Here is an 18,588-nt window from a genome sequence, read left to right on the forward strand (position 1 = left end):
TTCTTAGCATCCTGCTTGACGAGGAAGGACATATCAAATTGACAGGTGAATAAGGGGAAAATGCAATGTCTGGATCTTTTAATTATAAAAATCTTTGCTTTTTTCCTTTTTTGGGGGAGTGTGATAAAATACGCAGTTTTAACTGGTAGGTAATTTTGCTGTGGAGCAAATAAAGTAATTAGTTTGAAATAAATAAAATACAGAATAATTTAAATATTATATCTGCTTTACAAGTATATCTGATCTTACGGACATATGATAATGTGGGGAGGGGAAGAGAATTCTGTAATTCCCACATGTGTACTTGGGTGTATGTATGAAACAAGTATCACGTTTCACATTATGGTGAAAGTATTAACCATAAGTGATTTTAAAAGGAATAATTACATTTAGAACTATTTTTGGTTTTCTACCAGATTTCGGCTTAAGTAAGGAGTCAATTGATCACGAAAAAAAAGCCTACTCTTTCTGTGGAACAGTGGAATATATGGCACCAGAGGTCGTTAATAGACGAGGCCATACACAGAGTGCAGACTGGTGGTCTTTTGGTGTTTTAATGGTAGGTTTCTGGTAAATGTACAAAATAGCAAAACTGTGCTTTGCCAGGTTTGGTGAAACAAATCAAACATTAAACTCTAAGGTGAGCTTTAAATGAATTCTAACTATCAAAAAAGTCTAAATTATATGAAATTAATAACAATACCACAGAGTTTGGATGAAGAACGTGGACTAGGTCTCATATCAACACCAACAATATGCCTATTTTTGTTACCATTGAATTGAAATACTGTGCATCTATTGTAGTTTGAATGTTACAGAGACTAATAGGAATACTAAAGTATACAGGAAAAATACTGTCTCTTCCAAGACAGGGAAGAAAGTTAGATGGAAATTTTAAGTTTGAATTTATTCTCAAGTTGGAAAAAATGAATGATAACTTTCTAATTAGTCTCCAGTGTAATTATACCTCAGTGGAATAATGGCAGCTGTTGCTCTTACACGTCAAAATAATCTAAATGACACTGAGCTGATATACAATATAGTTGCTCAGTTGCTTACAGAGTTTCTGCAGAGAGTTAACTTCTGTGAAGTTACAGGGTTGGGGGAAATAATGTGTGTATCAAATATGGCTTTGGAAGAGAAAAATAGATCATGTTTGGTATATTAGGAATGCTGAATGGCTTTTAATATTTATAATCTTTTTGTGCATTTTTACATAAAAATTAAATAGTTGTATTTCTAAAGGAAATAATTTTGTTTCTTACTGCTTCTGCTACATATGACTGTAACAGTACAACTAACGTGTGTGCTTTGTAGTACAAAAAGTACTCGTGTTTGAAAATAAGTCATCCTATCACCTTTTAATCATCTAGAATGCTGTTGTGATCTGAAAACTGACTATGTAAAAGTAGCATCTGATAACTAGACTCTCTCCAGATAGACAAGCACACACACACACCCAAGTACATTCGATCAGTAAGAACACAGTCAAGTAACAGATAATTGTAGGGTAGTTGCAGGATATTTGTTGTTGATAACACAAACAGGATTAAACTTCAGCTTTACTTCATAAAGCTGGGAAACATAATTTTGTGCTTACAAAGTGCATATGCTAAAATTGAAAATTGCTGAAAGATGTTAGACGTGACGTGTAGCTTTCACAGTCTAAGTGCACTGCATTTTAAATACTTTGAGTTCTACTTTGAATACAAAAATATGACCTTAAAAAGTAATTTCTCTAAATTCTAGATGGAATACAGTGCAGTTTTCTCAACATCGTATTTTTATTGCTTGCATTCCTAGTTTGCATGGTAATTTTCATAGACAGTCTGTATGTGTCCGCTCTCAAATGATTTAATCAATGCAGATTCTAATTAAGAGAATTCAAGTGGTTGTTGGTGTGGTATGAGTACACATTATCTGGATTGAACAGAAGTTAAAGATAGAAACGGACACTAGAAAGTTGTATCGACAAATCATTTGGTCTCTTTTCTCCTGCTGCTGGATACTGAGTATGTTTAAACCATCCTTGAGAAGTATATTTCATTTTGTCCTCTAAAAGAGTGACTGTTTTGAATGCCAGACGTGAAAACATTCATTTAAAGTTTTCAGGAGCATTATGTGTTTGAGGTACTCTCCTGTAGAAGATGATAACTAGGGAAGGCCAGTGTTGGCTTATTCTTAAAGTACTATTGACCTGTTGATGTTGGAAGGTAGTGTTTTTGGAGGGGACAAAGAACACGTATGCTGAGTTGTTTATACAAGTGTGTATGCTTGTGACAAATAGGACCTTGCTAAAGAAACTTTTTTTTATTTCAAGCAAGTGTAAGCCAAACATGCAGCACTATAAACTTACCTTTAAAAAAGGGCTTTTTTGCAAGTGCAACTTGTGACAATCATTCTACACTATAAACAAACAAAAGGTGATTACTTTTTTTTATAGTTTTGGCTTGTGCCTCTCATATCTTCCTGAAAATTGTCTTAAGTGTTAAGTTAAAAGTAGGGTTTTTTCATGTTGGCATTAAATTAAATGTAAAATTTTAAATATAAGTATATATGTAAAAAATAATATTTAGAGTAAAAAGTATCTCGCAGTAGTGAAGAGTTGGCAGCTTTTATTCTCTGAATACTTTATAGGTAGGGTAAGAATTCTAAAATTTTATTTTTATATAAAAAGGTTTTAAAGAATGCTGTTAGTGCAACTTCATGCTCTTATTGTAGATATAAGAATGCTACAGTCAGACATTATTCACTCAAGTTATCCCTGTACATTTTTAATGCTTAGAAGTCTGAACGATTAGGTCATACCAGAAAAGAGGGGAATAGAGGATGGATACCTTGTGTTCAGGATGACTTAAGCTTGCATAAGCTGTTCAGAGGGTTCCTTTATAATTATTTTAATTTTGATGGCTTTAAGTGTATGCCTTGACACTTCGTTAGATGAAATTGTTTTGCAATTCTTAAATCAAAAATCAGGATTTCTGCCTCAGAGTATTGGCTCCCATGACGGCTGCCGGACTGCTTTTGCTACCTCACTTAGGTCCGATATCCCTGCAGTATACTGCAGCACAACAGAAGTGCCTTTCTATTTATCTATTTTTACTCAGTCACTTTCAGAACAAATCAGTATTTTAACAGTGTCTGTTGCCTGCTACCAGGCACTGTAAAATGTGCGTGCATGTACTCTGTAGCTCTTATGTGTTCCTTCAGGCTTTATTTCTGCTGTATGCATACAGTAACCACTTTTCATCATGCATGTCTTCGTCAATTTCAACTAACCTTTTTCCCCTTTCCAATTAAGGCTATGTACATGCCGATGTAAAAAATTTTGACCTTTTTTAATTTCTCTGCATGAGGAGAAGTCATCACTAACTTTTGAAAGGGGAATTTTTTTTTTCCCTACTCCCCACTCTCTTGAAAACTAAAATACAGTTGTATAGATCAAGTCTTCCAAGAATAAACTTTTGTAGGTAGAAATGAAACACAGGACATTATAGTCTAAATTGTTCAGATAGAAGCATGTAAAGCAAGGTGTCAATATAGGAAAATATTTTGCAGCTTTAAAAATGCCAAAGGCTGCTCAATGTTTACAGTAATTTAAATTGTACAATGAGAAGTTGTTTTGCACAGACTTGATTGTTAACATGCATGAATTTTGGAAGGTTAAGATGCTAAGTAGTTTTGTCAAAAATTAGATTTTGTCCAGGTAATGTAATTGATGAAAGTTTTACTCTATACAGTTTGAAATGCTCACTGGTACTCTACCTTTCCAAGGGAAAGACAGAAAAGAAACCATGACTATGATTCTCAAGTGAGTACACTCTTATTTATATATCTCATCAGGTATTCTACAGGGATGCCCTCCGGGCTGCAATATCTAATTTCTACTCTTCCCTCATTTCCAAAGGTACTGGTAAATCCTCACTCCCTATTCCATACTACTAATTCCCTTTGCTGCCTGTCTAATTTGCCTTTCTATTCCTCCCCTATACCAGGTACAAAGAATTTCATAGCAGCTCTTTAATCTGTAATAATAACTTCTCCAACCATATGATCTTTCCCATCTTATTTCCATAATATTTTTAACTTTCTTATCCCTTTTGATAACCTGTGTGTTTTTTCCTTGTTGTTTTTTGGTTTAGCTTTTTTTTTGAGAAGTATTTTCTCTCCTTACCCATCTCTTATCTTACCAGCTCCTCACCCTACTTTATATTACTGGTGCTGCCAACAACTTGCTTCTCTGATACTTCCCCTGGTTACTAAAGTGCACCCTCCCTTACGTACTCTCCTATGACTTGTCCAAGCTCCAGTTTTCCCTTTTGCTATTTCCAGTATAGATTTTGCATTAACCATATTGTGGAAATTGCTTTCCTTCATGCAGTTAATGTTCTTGGTTTTGCTAATGAAGACCTGCTGGGTTTTTTTTCTTGCTGATTCCCTACATATTCTCTGAACTAATACAACCTATAACGTAATTGTCCCACTTTTGGGACTGTAGCCCAATGCTGTGCACGCTCCTCTGTTTCCTCATATCATAGTTTCACTTCTCTGTTTCCATCATTTTTTACTAATACTTTTTTTCCCGTAGAAGTTCATAAGACTATTTTAGTTTTCTCATGTGTTTTCTGCTTCATTGTTTTTCATTGTTCTTAGTCCCGTTACCGCTTGTCTTCCCATATATCGAAGCCAGCATTTCTTTTGCATCAACGGCTTGTTTTGAAAAGTAAATATATGAAATTCTTTCATATTTTTTAAGCAATTAGAATGCGAAAACTGCTAGAAAACAAACTCATTCTTTTCTTTGCTTTTGCTTTCATAATGCATACATGTTATGTTACTCTTTGCCCTTGTTTTTCTTCCTCATCTTGTATTTGCAAATGTATTTAGTGCTGCTAGTTTCTGCTGCTGCGTCAACACCATGCCAATTCAAATCTTCATGTTGTGATTATTGAATGTCTTTTACTAAAAGGTTCTATTTATTCACAGCAAGCGTAAACTCCTTCTGACCACCTCCTACTTACAAGAAGCTAGTCTGAATTCTACTGCACTATCACTTATTTCAGGAGCCATGCTTTTTTTTTCTATCCATGTCTCACAAGTCACATCTTCTTGTTCTTTCCTCTGTCTGCATGTGACTCATCTCTGTTCCTCAACAGTCTTTCCACTGTTGCTACAAAAATCTTATGTATTTAGCTGCCATGTGGACCATCCTCCTTGCATCTCCCCAGTTAATTGATATTCATAGTCATTCGTAGCCCAAAGAGTGGTAGTGAAGGCAGTTAAATCCAGTTGGTGGCTGGTCACACGTGGTGTTCCCCAGGGATCAGTATTGGGGCCAGTTCTGTTTAATATCTTTGCCAATGATCTGGATGAAGGGATCAAATGTACCCTCATTAAGTTTGCAGATAACACAAAACTGGGCAGGAGTGTTGATCTACTTGAGGGCAGGGAGGCTCTACAGAGGGATCTGGACAGGCTGGACTGATGGGCTGAGGCCAGTGGTATGAGGTTCCACAAGAAGTGCCAGGTCCTGCACTTGGGTCACAACCAGCCCATGCAGCACTACAGCCTTGGGGCAGAGTGGCTGGAAAGCTGCCTGGTGGAAAAGGACCTGGGGGTGTTGGTCGACAGCCAGCTGAATATGGGCTGGCAGCGTGCCCGGGTGGCCAGGAAAGCCAACAGCATCCTGGCTTGTACCAGAGGCGGTGTGGCCAGCAGGACTAGGGAAGTGATTGTCGCCCTGTACTTGGCAGTGGTGAGGCTGCATCTCAGATGTTGTGTCAGGTTCTGGGTCCCTCACTACAAGAAGGACATTGAGGTGCTGGAGTGTGTCCAGAGCAGGGCAATGAGGCTGGTGAAGGGTCTGGAGCACAGGGCTTACAAGGAGCGGCTGAGGGAACTGGGGCTGTTTATCCTGAAGAAAAGGAGGCTGAGGGGAGACCTTCTTGCTCTCCACAACTACCTGAAAGGAGCCCGTAGGCAGGTGGGTGTCAGTCTCTTCTCCCAAGTAACAAGTAGTAGGACAAGGGGAAATGGCCTCAAGTTGCACCAGGGGAGGTTCAGATTGGATATTAGGAAAAAAATTCTTCACTGAAAGGGCGGTCAAGCTTGGAACAGGCTGCCCAGGGCAGAGGTTGAGTCACAACCCATAGAGGTATTTAAAAGGCGTGTAGACGTGGCACTTATAGACCTGGTTTAGTGGTGGACGTGGCAGCGCTAAGTTAGTGGTTGGACTCAATGATCTTAAAGGTCTTTTCCATCCTAAACAATTCTATAATTCTATAATTACTTTTGGATTTCGTCTGAGCAAGTATCTCTAATTCCCTTTCCAAGTTCTTTCTTTTCTCACCTTTTAATCTTCATAACTGTTGTTAGTTTCAGAGAGCTGCACAAAAAATGTGATATGAAGTAAAGAAATTTTACTTCTGTTTTAATGTTCTCTACGTTTATCATTATTACATACATATAAATCTATTTCACTGTTAGTAATATTGAACAGCTGAAAAACAGAAGATATTTTAAAGACTTTTCTAATAAGTTCACATTTTTTGTCTGGCCCCGTAAGAATGGCAGTTTGTTTTCTTTTTATTCTCTGTATAGTAGTAAATGTACTATATTTCTCCATAAATAATTTGTAAAACTGTTTAAAATGGCCAGGTGTGCATACAAGTTCATATTTTCATAGTGTATCATTTAAGACATATTGCTTTTCTTATGTTCTGTTCCTGAAAATCCACAGAAAATGTATTCTTCATACAAGCATGTTTTTCTGGGCTCTCTCTTTCTCACAACATTACCAAGACAAGTTCTTGTTTATTCTTGTGTGTTCTACCTAAAATTGTAAAGTCTGCAATTTGACGAAATCATAGTTTGCAGCAATGAAGTTAACTTTTTTAAGCATCTTTTCTCCTTTTGAAGAGGTATGCCTTCATATAAAATTCCGTCTTCATCCATCAGGAATGTTGGGAAAAAATTGCTGTCACTCATGTAGTTGTATAACGTAGGAACTCTGAGGACCTGGTGATGATCTTTTCTTCTGCTGTGTCACTGGCCAGTAAAGGATTTTGTGAAAGGTGCTCCTTTGTGATGGAAAGGGAGCACTGACAGTCGTAATCTCTGCCCTTTGCACAGGGGCCTCCAGGTCACTCCACTGTGGACTGCAGTACATACCAGTCCTCTAGAATTTTTTCTGTGTACTTGGTTTCTATTCATTGAGTCACTTCTCTGTAAGATTAATTGCAGTTATGTTTTTGGCCTGGTTTTAGATTTTTTTCTAAGTAGTTGACCCTATCATACTGAACCTCCAGGGTTGCATCCTACTGTTGGAGCTGGTTTGGATTATAATAGGACAAAGATTTCCACCCACTGCAGCCCTCCTATTGTATTTAGTTGTCTGTTCTCTGTCCTTCAATCACACTGTAAATGATACCATTGTTTTTCTGCAGACAGTGTGTTTCTTGCTTCCTTTCACAGTATAGCTCTATGATACTTCACTGTGAGCAGAAATGATATCGAGTGAATGTGCAATGAAATCAGCGCATATAGAGCGCATGAGTAAGAATTCAGCCGCTAGCGGTGCATGGCAGTCGGGGAAGCATTGGATGGGTCACTGCCTATTCTTCCACTTCATCCGTGGTCTTGGTCTGCCTGTAGTGCATTATTGAATAGCCTAAAGAAGGCATGGTTTTTCAGACTTATACCCCACCCTACCTCTGAGTTCATTAAAGCTGAAAGGAACGGAAAATATAGTAAATTCTAGTTTTAAAGTAATTAGTAGTGAATCAACGGCAATGTGTATGCACTTGCTGAAGTGACACAGAGGTGGACATCTACGAATAGCTGGAACACAAGGCAAATCATGTCTTCTGAGTGAAACACAAAGAAAGCTTGTGTGATGGATTGTTATGGAAAAATACAAACCACAGTTTGAATGAGAGGTGGAAAGGAGAAATTATATCCACCCTTACCATTATCATGGTCATAAGAAAAAGTGTAGTAATACCTAGTAATAGTGAGGGGGTGGAGGCTCAACATTAAATGGAAAGGAGAAAAATATGGCAAAGATTACAAAACAAAATTAAATGACAGGGCTACAAAAACATAAATCAAAAAATTCAAGACTGGAAATTTGGAAAGTAGTATTTGAAATTGATGGGGGGGGGGGGTGAGGGGTTCAAAAAGAAGGACTGAAGGGAGTGATTTTTTTCCGTTTTACCTGCTAATCTTGCAAGATCTGTCTTACCTTAGTACAATTTCTATTTTCCAGCTTTAGGTTTCCTGTTGTTTTGCTTGGGTGTTCTTGGTGTATGTCATACTGTGGTAGTTTTCTTACCTCTTTTAGAATGTCTTTTATCTTACTATCAGAATGGATTTTCTTGTTTGGTGTCACTTGGTAATAACTGGACTTAAAAGTTGCTCAAAGCATATTACAAAAATTTACAAGTTTATAAACTGTTATCCTATAACTTACCTCTCTACATTTTTTACCACCTCTTCCTCAAGTTCCTGAGTCTTACTGAAAATATTATAGTACTCAAAACAAGAGGGGGAAAAAAAGTAACAGGTTTACATGACTGACAGCACTTTTGCTCTGTTTCTGATGTCTGAAGGCAATTTCTTAGTGATGCTGGGTTTTTTGATACAGATTTTTTTTGAATGACAAAGGACGGGGGGGAATGCAGAGTTAATTCTCACCTAAATATGTTTGTATGCTAGTAATTATTTTTGTTCTATAGGGCCAAACTTGGAATGCCCCAGTTCTTGAGTCCTGAAGCACAGAGTCTTTTGCGAATGCTCTTCAAAAGAAACCCGGCAAACAGATTAGGTAAAGTGTTTAGCAGACTATTTTAAATTTGATTATGATATTGATAGCATCAATGATCATTAAACTGTCGTTGGTTTAGCCCCCAGAAGGTAATCAAGTACCACCAGGGTGGTGGGGAAGAGGATCGGAAAGGAATGGAAAGTCAAGGGTTGAAACAGGAACAGTTTAACAAGCGAGGTGCAATTAAAACAAAAGAACAATAATAACTTTTATAATTAAAAGGAGGGAGAAGGGGAGAGTAATGAAATCCAAAGGGAAGGGAGAAAAGAAAACAAATGATGCACAGTGCAACTGCTCATGACCCACTGACCGATGCCCAGCCAGTCCCCGAGCAGCAATTGGCCATCCCAGCCAACACCCACCTCCCCGCACTCCCCCAGTTTATATACTGAGCTTGACGTCCCATGGTACCTCTTTGGCTAGTTTAGGTCAGCTGTCCTGGCTGTGTCCTCTCCCAGTTTCCTGTGCCCTTCCAGCCCAAAACACAGCACTGCACTAGCCACATCGTTGATCAATAAAATACCATTTCTGCTAGTCATACATCTAAAATTAACACAGAAGAAATATAGTTTTGCTAGTCATTCTTTTGACCGAGAAGAAAACAATTCACATGCATTTTTCTTCCTTACAAAAGGAGCAGGTCCAGATGGAGTTGAAGAAATTAAGAGGCATGCATTCTTTTCCAAAATAGATTGGAATGTGAGTATCTAATTCAAAATTAATTAAGTAAACTTTTTAGTTCAGTCTTTGGTGTTGTATAACTTTTTCATTCACTCTGGCCTGTGCCTTCTCATCAGAAATTGTACAGGAGAGAAATTCATCCCCCCTTTAAACCTGCAACTGGCAGACCTGAAGATACATTTTATTTTGACCCTGAGTTTACAGCAAAAACTCCAAAAGGTAAAAAGTGAAGAATTTAAAATTTACGTATTCAAAAATTAGAAACATTGTTTGGCTTATGTAAAGTGTCTTGTTCTTCCAGGTGTTGCTGGGCTACATGAATGCTCACAAACAAGTATTCCATAGTCCATAAAAGTTTGTGTGGTCTTTGGTGTGAATATGTCATGAGGGACAACTGAGTTGTCCTATGTTAAAGTAATCCTCAGCTACAAAGCAAATACATAGGTTCAGTTTTACTTATCTAAGCAATCTCATTTTTTTAATTCAAAAGATTATCCCTGTCTTTGTGACCTTAAAGGCTGTATGCAGTGGCTCCATTTAATCCATGATGGTGACTCTACATACCATGTATACATAGAAGCTTAAGAATGTCAAGCTTTGGATGGCAAAGTGCAGTCTATCTCTGTATAGTAGTTGTACACTGATCTATTCAAAATATGACACAAATTTTTGTCTTTACAAATTTAGGGTGTTTACCAAAATTTGAGTACTTCTCCATAAATATTAGGTAGATACACTGCTATAGGTAAATATTTTCTGCAGAGTACTGGATTTTGTATAATAAAATATTATCTGACAGTAATAGTCGTTGTTGTGTTTCTAGATGGTACATGCAAAACAATTCAGTAATTATTTGTATTTTGGTCCTCAGAAACAGAATTTCTGCAAATTCCGGTTTCTGTGTACTTTATAGAATAAAGCTGTAGTTTTCACTTCAGAGTAGACATAATCTCATCTCTGTATTTTAAAAACTTTGCTTGTAAGTAGATTATGTGTTTTTCAGATTCACCTGGTATCCCACCTAGTGCTAATGCACATCAACTTTTTCGGGGATTTAGTTTTGTAGCTATTGCATCAGATGATGAAAGCCAAGCAATGCAGACAGTTGGAGTGCATTCAATTGTCCAGGTGAGTATCTCTGCTTTAATAAACAAAAAAAGTCAGGAAAGCAGTATTGCTGTCTCTTGGTGGAAGGATTGTTTCCTTTGTCACAGAATGAAGTACCATGACAAAGTCATTATCAGCTTCATACAAGAAAATTAAGAGCAGATTATTTTATCCAAACAAACCTCTGAAGGTTCAGGACCTGTTTAATTACTAAACAGCCAGGTTGTGAATAGGCTTCAACCCTTAAATGAAAACATTCTACCACCTGTACTGTATTAACTCTTTAATGTCAAGCCATAATTATAAGGTGGAGGGGAATAACAGACATCTTGATCTTTTTCCCCAATGTGTGAAAATATCAGTTGATTCTTGCAGTAGGAGGCACTGGAGTACAATTGTGAATTGTATCTGGATGTTTTGGACTGCTATGCGTTTTGGAACCCCTGACCCAGGACATATGCTGTCCCTCCCAAGCCACTTTAAGTTGATGCGCTCATCTGTGATATTTTGTGACTAGTTTCAGTGCATCATACAAGGTAATGTTGTAGCACACACACAAGCTTTGGCTTCCTGACAGAATTAGAATGACTCCAGTACAGTCTCCTGTATTAATAAATGTGAGGTTGTCACTTTTAGTAGCCTAATGCAGTTGCTATTCTTATATACTTTGTTACTGCCAGTACTGCTGATTTTTGGACAACAAACCTTCAGTTAAGTGCAGTTTTGTGTGAGACGAGAAAAGTGGACTTCATGCTAGGATAGGGGAGAGGCATGCCTTGCCTCCTTATGAGGCTGAGGTCATTCTAAAAAGCGTACTTCAGCACTGGAGAGTTTACAGCCAGGAAGAAGAAAGCAGATGCATGTACAGGAAAAAAAACTGTAAGACACCTGCGAAAACTGTATTTCTACCTCCTCTTTCTGCTTTTAATTATTGTAATTACCAAGGAGGACTGAGTCGTGAAAATGAACTGGTGATCTAAACTGTGTCGAAAACTTATTGGTGTATAGGCAAGAATAAAAAGGTATGCTGTATGATATGTAGGATATTTTGCAAATGTCTGAGAATTTTTAAAAAACAATTTATTCAGATCATGAGTAGCTCTTATTTCTTTAATCCTGTCATTATGTCTAGATTAGTTATAGTTATTTGTATACATTACCTGCTTCATGTGTAATGAATCATTACAATTCAAGGGGGTTTAGACCATTTTTTATTCTAAATAAGCTGTCTGATTTGGTGTATACACATCAGAATGACTTCTGGTCATGAAGTCTTCTTGCCTATAGTTTCTGCAAGCTTTTCTGTGCTCCTTCTTTCCCACATAGTTTTTGTGGATGAAATTATTTGTCTTTGTATATGGTTTCCTTCTCTTGTAAAGGTCTGCTTCTCTGCTGCTTTTCCTCTGTGCCCCTCAACCGCTTCCTCACTCTGATTTCCTCTTTTCTGTGCTCCAGGATACCCAGATGTTTTCCTGCAAATGCTTTGCATCCTTTGCACAAACTCCTTATACTAGAACACCATTTCCTTCCGTTACAAGACTGAACACTTGTCCTTCTTTCAGCTTTTTATTTCTGTGAAAGGATTTTTGACTGCCATTCCATGCAATTTCTATCTAGTTAATCTGATTCTATTCAGTATGTCTGAATTTTCCAGCTGGCATTCATCTAATAGAAACAGTGATGATTTTTTACCATTATTTTGTTATTATTTTGTCATGTGGTCTTCTGATCTTACCTGTTTTGGAGTTTCTATCTTTAAATTAATCAGTAAGTGACCAGAAAAATCGTGTTTTCCATTTCTGAGATACAAGGTGCATTATTTACAATGTCTCTAATATAGAATTTATCTTGTACTAATATCAAACAGAAGGTAGTGACTGTTTAGACTGCTTTGACCAAGTACAGCCATCAGTTGAAAATTTGAAGCAAATCAGTAGGAATTCAAAAACTCATTTTTAATATAAAGGTCAGTTATATATTTAGAATAGTCATCAATTGATAATGTTATTTTGGTAGCAGTTGCACAGGAACAGCATTCAGTTTACTGACGGATATGAAGTAAAGGAAGATATTGGAGTTGGGTCTTACTCTATCTGCAAGAGATGTATTCATAAAGCTTCAAACATGGAGTATGCTGTAAAGGTAATTACTTGGTTATAGAACACACTGTTTTCAAGTTTTAGCATGGTAGATATGGGGCATCATTAATTTATTTGCCATAAAGAAAATTAAGGTGTTTTTTTTTTAATAAAAAGATTTTAGATGTAAATGTGAATTATAATAATCAACCAAATATGTACTGGAAGCTATTTATATAGCATTGCTATGGATTTTGTTATCTGTGTGCTGGTTTGGGTGGTGAAAAGCAATCTTCAGTCTTTGAAACACCTATGTAATTGTGGTAAAACTGTTGGGAGTTACATGACTGCTTCTAGAAAGAAATGTACGATGAGAAACTTACATGACTCATCATCATTTTTTAAAAATGTGACTGATTACTTTTATTTAAACATAGTCATATATGGCTTTTTTTCTTCCAGAGTAAATTCATAAATTGTCAGATAGCTAGGAGTTCGTAACAGTGCTTAAGTCTGCTATACCTTCCAGAATAAACTTCAACTCTTTGCTTGCTAGTTTTTAACAAGGTTTCTAATGTTGTTTTTATGTTATTCTGATGGGCTTTCTAGCACTTCTTTGAAGGCATTAAATTCTTAGCTGGAATCGGTGGAGTGAAATGATAAGTTTTTTTGTCTTTCTGTATGACACTGTGGGGCTGAATAGTGACTATGAAAGCAGAAGTATGGATTAGCAGACTTGGGGGGAGGGGGGCGGCGGGTTTTAAATCCTGTACTGTGAGGCAGTTCTCTTTTTGAATTGTTGAACAGTTTACTAATTAAATATGTAAAATTCAAAGACAAATTAGGTATGTTTTGCTGTGTCCTTGCACACAGATTGTCTACTGGGAAACCCTCCAATTTCAGTTTGGTACTTACATAGTTGTCTTTGTTCTGATTCTGACTAGGAACAGATTTGAATTATGTGCTTGCAATTTGAAGTAATTTCTTGAAACTGGAAGAAAGTACTGGCATAGATATTAATTCTTTAAGCCGTTATATTTATTGTGAAGATTGCCTCACTTTTCTGTTGCCTGTGTTGCGGCTTTTTTTCCTCAAGGAATAATGAAGAAAGAATAACATCATCAGTGTTCAATGTGTTAGGATGGTGCTGGTAGCAGTAGGGTTTAAGGATGTCAAGAGGAAGAAGGGGTAAGGCAGAGACAGAGAAGATATTAGAGGAAATTCTACAGTTTAGAAGGAGAGAAAAAAAGGAGAAGAATTAGAGTATTTATTAAGTAGGACAAAATATTTTGCTTGTTTGCACAGGGAGAACTTCAGAGCCCGATAGCAAGCCTCCAGAGATTCAAATGACTTTCATAATGGAATGCTTGTCTGAATTAACTCAGAATTTTTTCCTTTTTCTTTCTTTTTTTTCCTTTGCTCTCCTGCTTTGTCTTTTGCTGCACTAATATTTGTTTGAGATTAGCTTTGTGAAAATCAGTTCATTAGCGTCATCAAACCAGTATCTCGTGTCAAATTAGGAACTTACAATGTTATTACATGATGCATGACTGAAGCCTTATCTACTAAACAGCCTTACGTTATTTATCACAGCCTGAGGGATCGGATCACTTGTCCTCCAAAATTGTTTTCAACCGAGAGATTTTACCATGTTGTTCCAACGTTTTTTTGCTTTGCCTTGCTGTTCTAATTTAACAAACTTTGTTTTGGTTATAATCCGTGCCCTTTACCAACAACAATAGATATTGCTTATCTGTTTCTGTTAATATGCACACCAAAATGTTACACTATATAATATTCACCAAAAGAATTATGCCTATGTATCTATTTGCTGTTATAGATTATTGACAAGAGTAAAAGAGATCCAACAGAGGAGATTGAAATCTTACTGCGCTATGGGCAGCATCCAAATATTATTACCCTAAAAGATGTAAGTAGTGTGTTAAAGAGATCCTTTAGTGTATTATAATTGCATTTCACTTCTTTAAGATGCTTATATTTTGGTACAACATAATCCTAAGCAGTCAAATAATTCATCCTTCATAAATCCTAGTACAGGAATAATTAATTCATTTAACATTAGCTGTACTTTTAAAGGAACAAGCAAGTTTTTTGATTGCTTAGTTAACTTCAAATCTATTTCTGTTTACATCAGCCAAAAGCAATTTTAAAATACATTATTGTATAACTGAGGACTCACTGTTAGCACAATACCCAAAGTAATTTTCATGGACAGTAACGAGTATTACTCAGTGGTGGACAGCATCTCTTCATATCCATGGTCATCACTTTTTTCTCTACCTAGAATCTTTACCTGGTCTTTATGGAAGATTAGCTATTTTATTATTATTATTATTATTATTTGCTCGGACCATGGAAATGCTTTGACCATAAAAAGCAAAAAATATCGTAAGTTATAAAATAGAGGTTTTTCATGGTGAACAGTAGATTCTCATGATCTAACAGAAAAATTCTTTCTCTCCTTGATTATGCATTAAAGAAGATTAAAAATTAAAAAGGCATATGCTTAATGACTTAGTCTGCAGGAAAGTATTCTGGTTCCCAAAACCAAATCTCAAGCAAAAGAGCTAACCATTTCCAGGAAGCTGAGCTGAAGGGAGGTTCTCATACGTTTTGAAGTCATTGAAACAGAAGCTTGTCAATACTGTGGACATGAGTACTGAAGAACTCCGCCTGAAGTGCTTCTCCTACTATAATCTGTCTTCACTTTATCAAAGTCATGTAGTTTGGTTCTTTCTTAGGAGAATAAAGCAAGTCAGATATGCAAGGGAGCACACCATGGAGCTTACCTTATTGCAAACTAGATACCATAATTACAATCCCTCTTTCTGTTTTTTCTGCCTTGTGTAGTTAGACAATGAAGCTACCTGAAAGCAATTGTGCTAACACAGAACCTGCATCACCATTCATATTGCTTTTAGTGCTGCATGCTAGGTTTATGTGTTCCTTTAATTCATAATAGAAAATATGCTATTTAGGCATGACGACAAACAGGAATGTGAGTACTTACCTGAACTTCAGCATTATGAGTATTTTACATTGAGAGCAGAGAAATCCAGGCGGCCTTGAAAAGTTACCAATGTATGCTGAATTGTTTTACTTTGTGATGAATTCTTCATCATCATCGGTCATCTTCTAGCAGGAGCCATCTTTCATTCACACACCAACACTAATACACAAACAGCAAAAGGAGACAAAAAAAAAAAAGTCCACAGAAGAACAACAGTAGGCTGTAATTATCACTTCTACTTCAGATCAGTTCCCCAGGCAGAGTTTATGGAAGTATGTCCAGTGTAGGAACGAGGTAAAGGATTCATATGTAATAGAAACTTATATAATATCCACCACTGTAGAATTTAACATTGTTCTAAGTTTTCACTGTCTCAACATAGATGCATGGGGCTGATTGCTTGCATATCCCACAATACAGTGGTGTGCTATTACAGTTTTCAGAGGACAGAATAAGGAGTACTTGGCCTTCAGGCCTTGAACTCAAGAACACCATGAGTTATTATACAAATAAAACTTAATGTTGATTTGACTCAATTTTTCATTCAGTTTCACACCAAAATTTAAATGTTTCTTTTTTGAAATGCCAAAATAAACCGTTTTGGCATTTAAGTGCATGCCTTTGGGAATTACTATTCTATCAGAAATAATTTCTTTCTTTTCTTGTATTTGAAGAATACATGCAGTAATATTTGAATTTTAGCTTAGGCTGGAAATTTTCATTCTCACTCAGCCTTTTTATGTAATTTACAATGGATATTCAAAAGACCAAACTTTCTGCAATGTACAGTCCTCTGGGTTTTTTTCTTCCGATTGTTATCACTGGTCTTTTTCAGTTACAGTTTATAAACAAAAGAAGGAGCTATATTGTACTAAATCAGATGTTCTTCTTATCCAGTATCCTGCTTCTGACAGTGGCCGTTAGTGGATGCCTAGGAAACAGTGAAAGAATGGAGGAAGCACACAGCTTCCAACAAACCATTACCTAGAAACTTCCTGTACCAGACCATTATAGTATTTTACCCTTTTTACCTATTAAGTTACTGTTCTATAACAGAACTTTTGTCCTCTTTTGAGTTATTTAAAGCATTGGCTAAAGAAGCTTTTCAGAAGCATTTGAATACGGTATATCCAGTCTCCCTGTCCAAGTGCTCATTTATGAGTTCAAAAAAACCCTCCTAATATGTATGTGAAATCTTACTTCACAAAAACAGTGTTCTTTTTCTCCATTTTATTATATTTTGTTCATGTGCCTACATCTGTTTCTCACTATAGTTTCTTCCAGTTTGCCTGGTAGAGAAGACATACTGAATGATGTCATGTGTCATGCTACTGGCATGTGTCAACATCACCTTAATGATCTCAGCACAATACTGTACACCTAACTGTGAAGAATACTTCAGTAGTATTTATTTAGTGCAAAAAACTAAATTGCTGATACCATTGGAGAAATTCGTGCAAGGGGAATGGTTTGGTTGGGGTGGGGTTGTTGGATTTTTTTGGCTTGCAGATGGGACCAGCAAGGGGTAGCACATAAAATAGTAATCAAATGCAAATTTTGCTTGAATGCTCCCTGCAGTATTTGAGATGTGTGTGCTCTGTCATGTTAAATGAAATTAGTATTTTCCTCATGTTACTATCAGGGTTAGAGGGAGCATGCCTATTGGACAAAACAATCTAAAATGCCATTTTACTATCTAGAATTAGATAATTCTGCTTATTAATACTGTGTAATATTTGAAGTCTTAATACAAGTACATTCAGATTATCAGTAATTTATATTTCAGGGGGGGAAAATTGCTGAGAAAATGAGAACATATAAACCCATCATGTCTTCCTCTCCTTAAGATCATAAGCTTGTAAAGGCTGTAGAATTGTCTTTAACACTCTCACTTTTTTTTTTAATTTGGTGAGAAAATAAATCCTTTTAGTATAGTTAAGAGCACAGAAATTTCGAAGCTTAGAACTTTAGTGGCTTGTATTTTCCGGGTAGCTTAAGACAAGGAAATTGGGATTAAAACTTTTTTTTAATTTACCTGATATCTATTCCTAACTTCATTTTACTACAACTCGGACAATTATTTCTACTTAAATGCAAGTTAGTTTTTATTTCACATTTATTACTGAAGAGAACGATTCCAACATCACCATAAAAAATAGGTTGAAATAAAAATAGGGAACAGTCTGTCAAAGGTTTCGTTAAAGCAGAAACGACTTTCTGGGTTAAGTTAAAGCTCCCAAGAAAGTTCAACGGAAATTTAAGTGCTTAATAGACCTTAAAACATGTTTCGGTTTAGTTCAGTCTGTAGTGCCCCCTGGTGACGGTATACATAATTCTCAACTATCATTGCCTGGAAGATAAGAAGCCTTGCAAAAACTAAGCCATTTTTATAACTAGAACTAAAGGCTAAAATATGCATTTTCAAAAACTTTTAGACTTTTTTATGGGCTTTATGTGCAGAGTACTGTATAAGTTGTAGGCTTTTATCACAGCAGCTTTGTATGTATTAACTTCAGTGTTTCCCAGAGGCTATTTGAGGTGAATTTTAGGGGTTTTTTCCTTGGTTTTTTTTTCTCTGACTGTTCAGTTGGAATGATCTCTGTTCATATTTGTAATTTGGTGCGGTAATCGCTTCTAGAATTAGCTCTTGTTTTGCCTTAATTAGACTAGTTTCCATTATTACTACTACTTAATTTCTCCCACGTCTAGTTTAATTTGTTTCAGTAAAACTGTGGGGGGGAAAACTGCAGGTTAGTGTATGGGGTGAGAAATATGGGAAAAACAATTGAAGAAAACATCTTATGGACCCATCTGCACTACCTCTTTGCATTTCAAAGCAAGACAGCAGAGAATAAATATTTTGAAGT

At 36.4% G+C, this 18,588-nt stretch overlaps 1 protein-coding gene across 4 annotated transcripts in view; it reads left to right on the forward strand.

Annotated features, from left to right (window-relative positions):
- Nucleotides 1-18,588, forward strand: part of RPS6KA3 (ribosomal protein S6 kinase A3) — an 80,217-nt gene that overhangs the window by 48,784 nt on the left and 12,845 nt on the right. For 3 of the 4 annotated variants that reach the window (XM_037377224.1, XM_037377226.1, XM_037377227.1), the window contains 9 exons: nt 8-45; nt 417-559; nt 3,741-3,811; nt 8,736-8,824; nt 9,459-9,523; nt 9,622-9,724; nt 10,509-10,633; nt 12,629-12,754; nt 14,531-14,620. In XM_037377224.1, coding sequence (XP_037233121.1) covers nt 8-45; nt 417-559; nt 3,741-3,811; nt 8,736-8,824; nt 9,459-9,523; nt 9,622-9,724; nt 10,509-10,633; nt 12,629-12,754; nt 14,531-14,620 — 850 coding nt within the window. The remainder of the gene's footprint in view (nt 1-7; nt 46-416; nt 560-3,740; nt 3,812-8,735; nt 8,825-9,458; nt 9,524-9,621; nt 9,725-10,508; nt 10,634-12,628; nt 12,755-14,530; nt 14,621-18,588) is intronic. The other variant, XM_037377225.1, reaches the window with a different exon arrangement.

The sequence above is a fragment of the Falco rusticolus genome, chromosome 2 (genome assembly GCF_015220075.1).
Source record: "Falco rusticolus isolate bFalRus1 chromosome 2, bFalRus1.pri, whole genome shotgun sequence".
Lineage (NCBI taxonomy): Eukaryota > Metazoa > Chordata > Aves > Falconiformes > Falconidae > Falco > Falco rusticolus.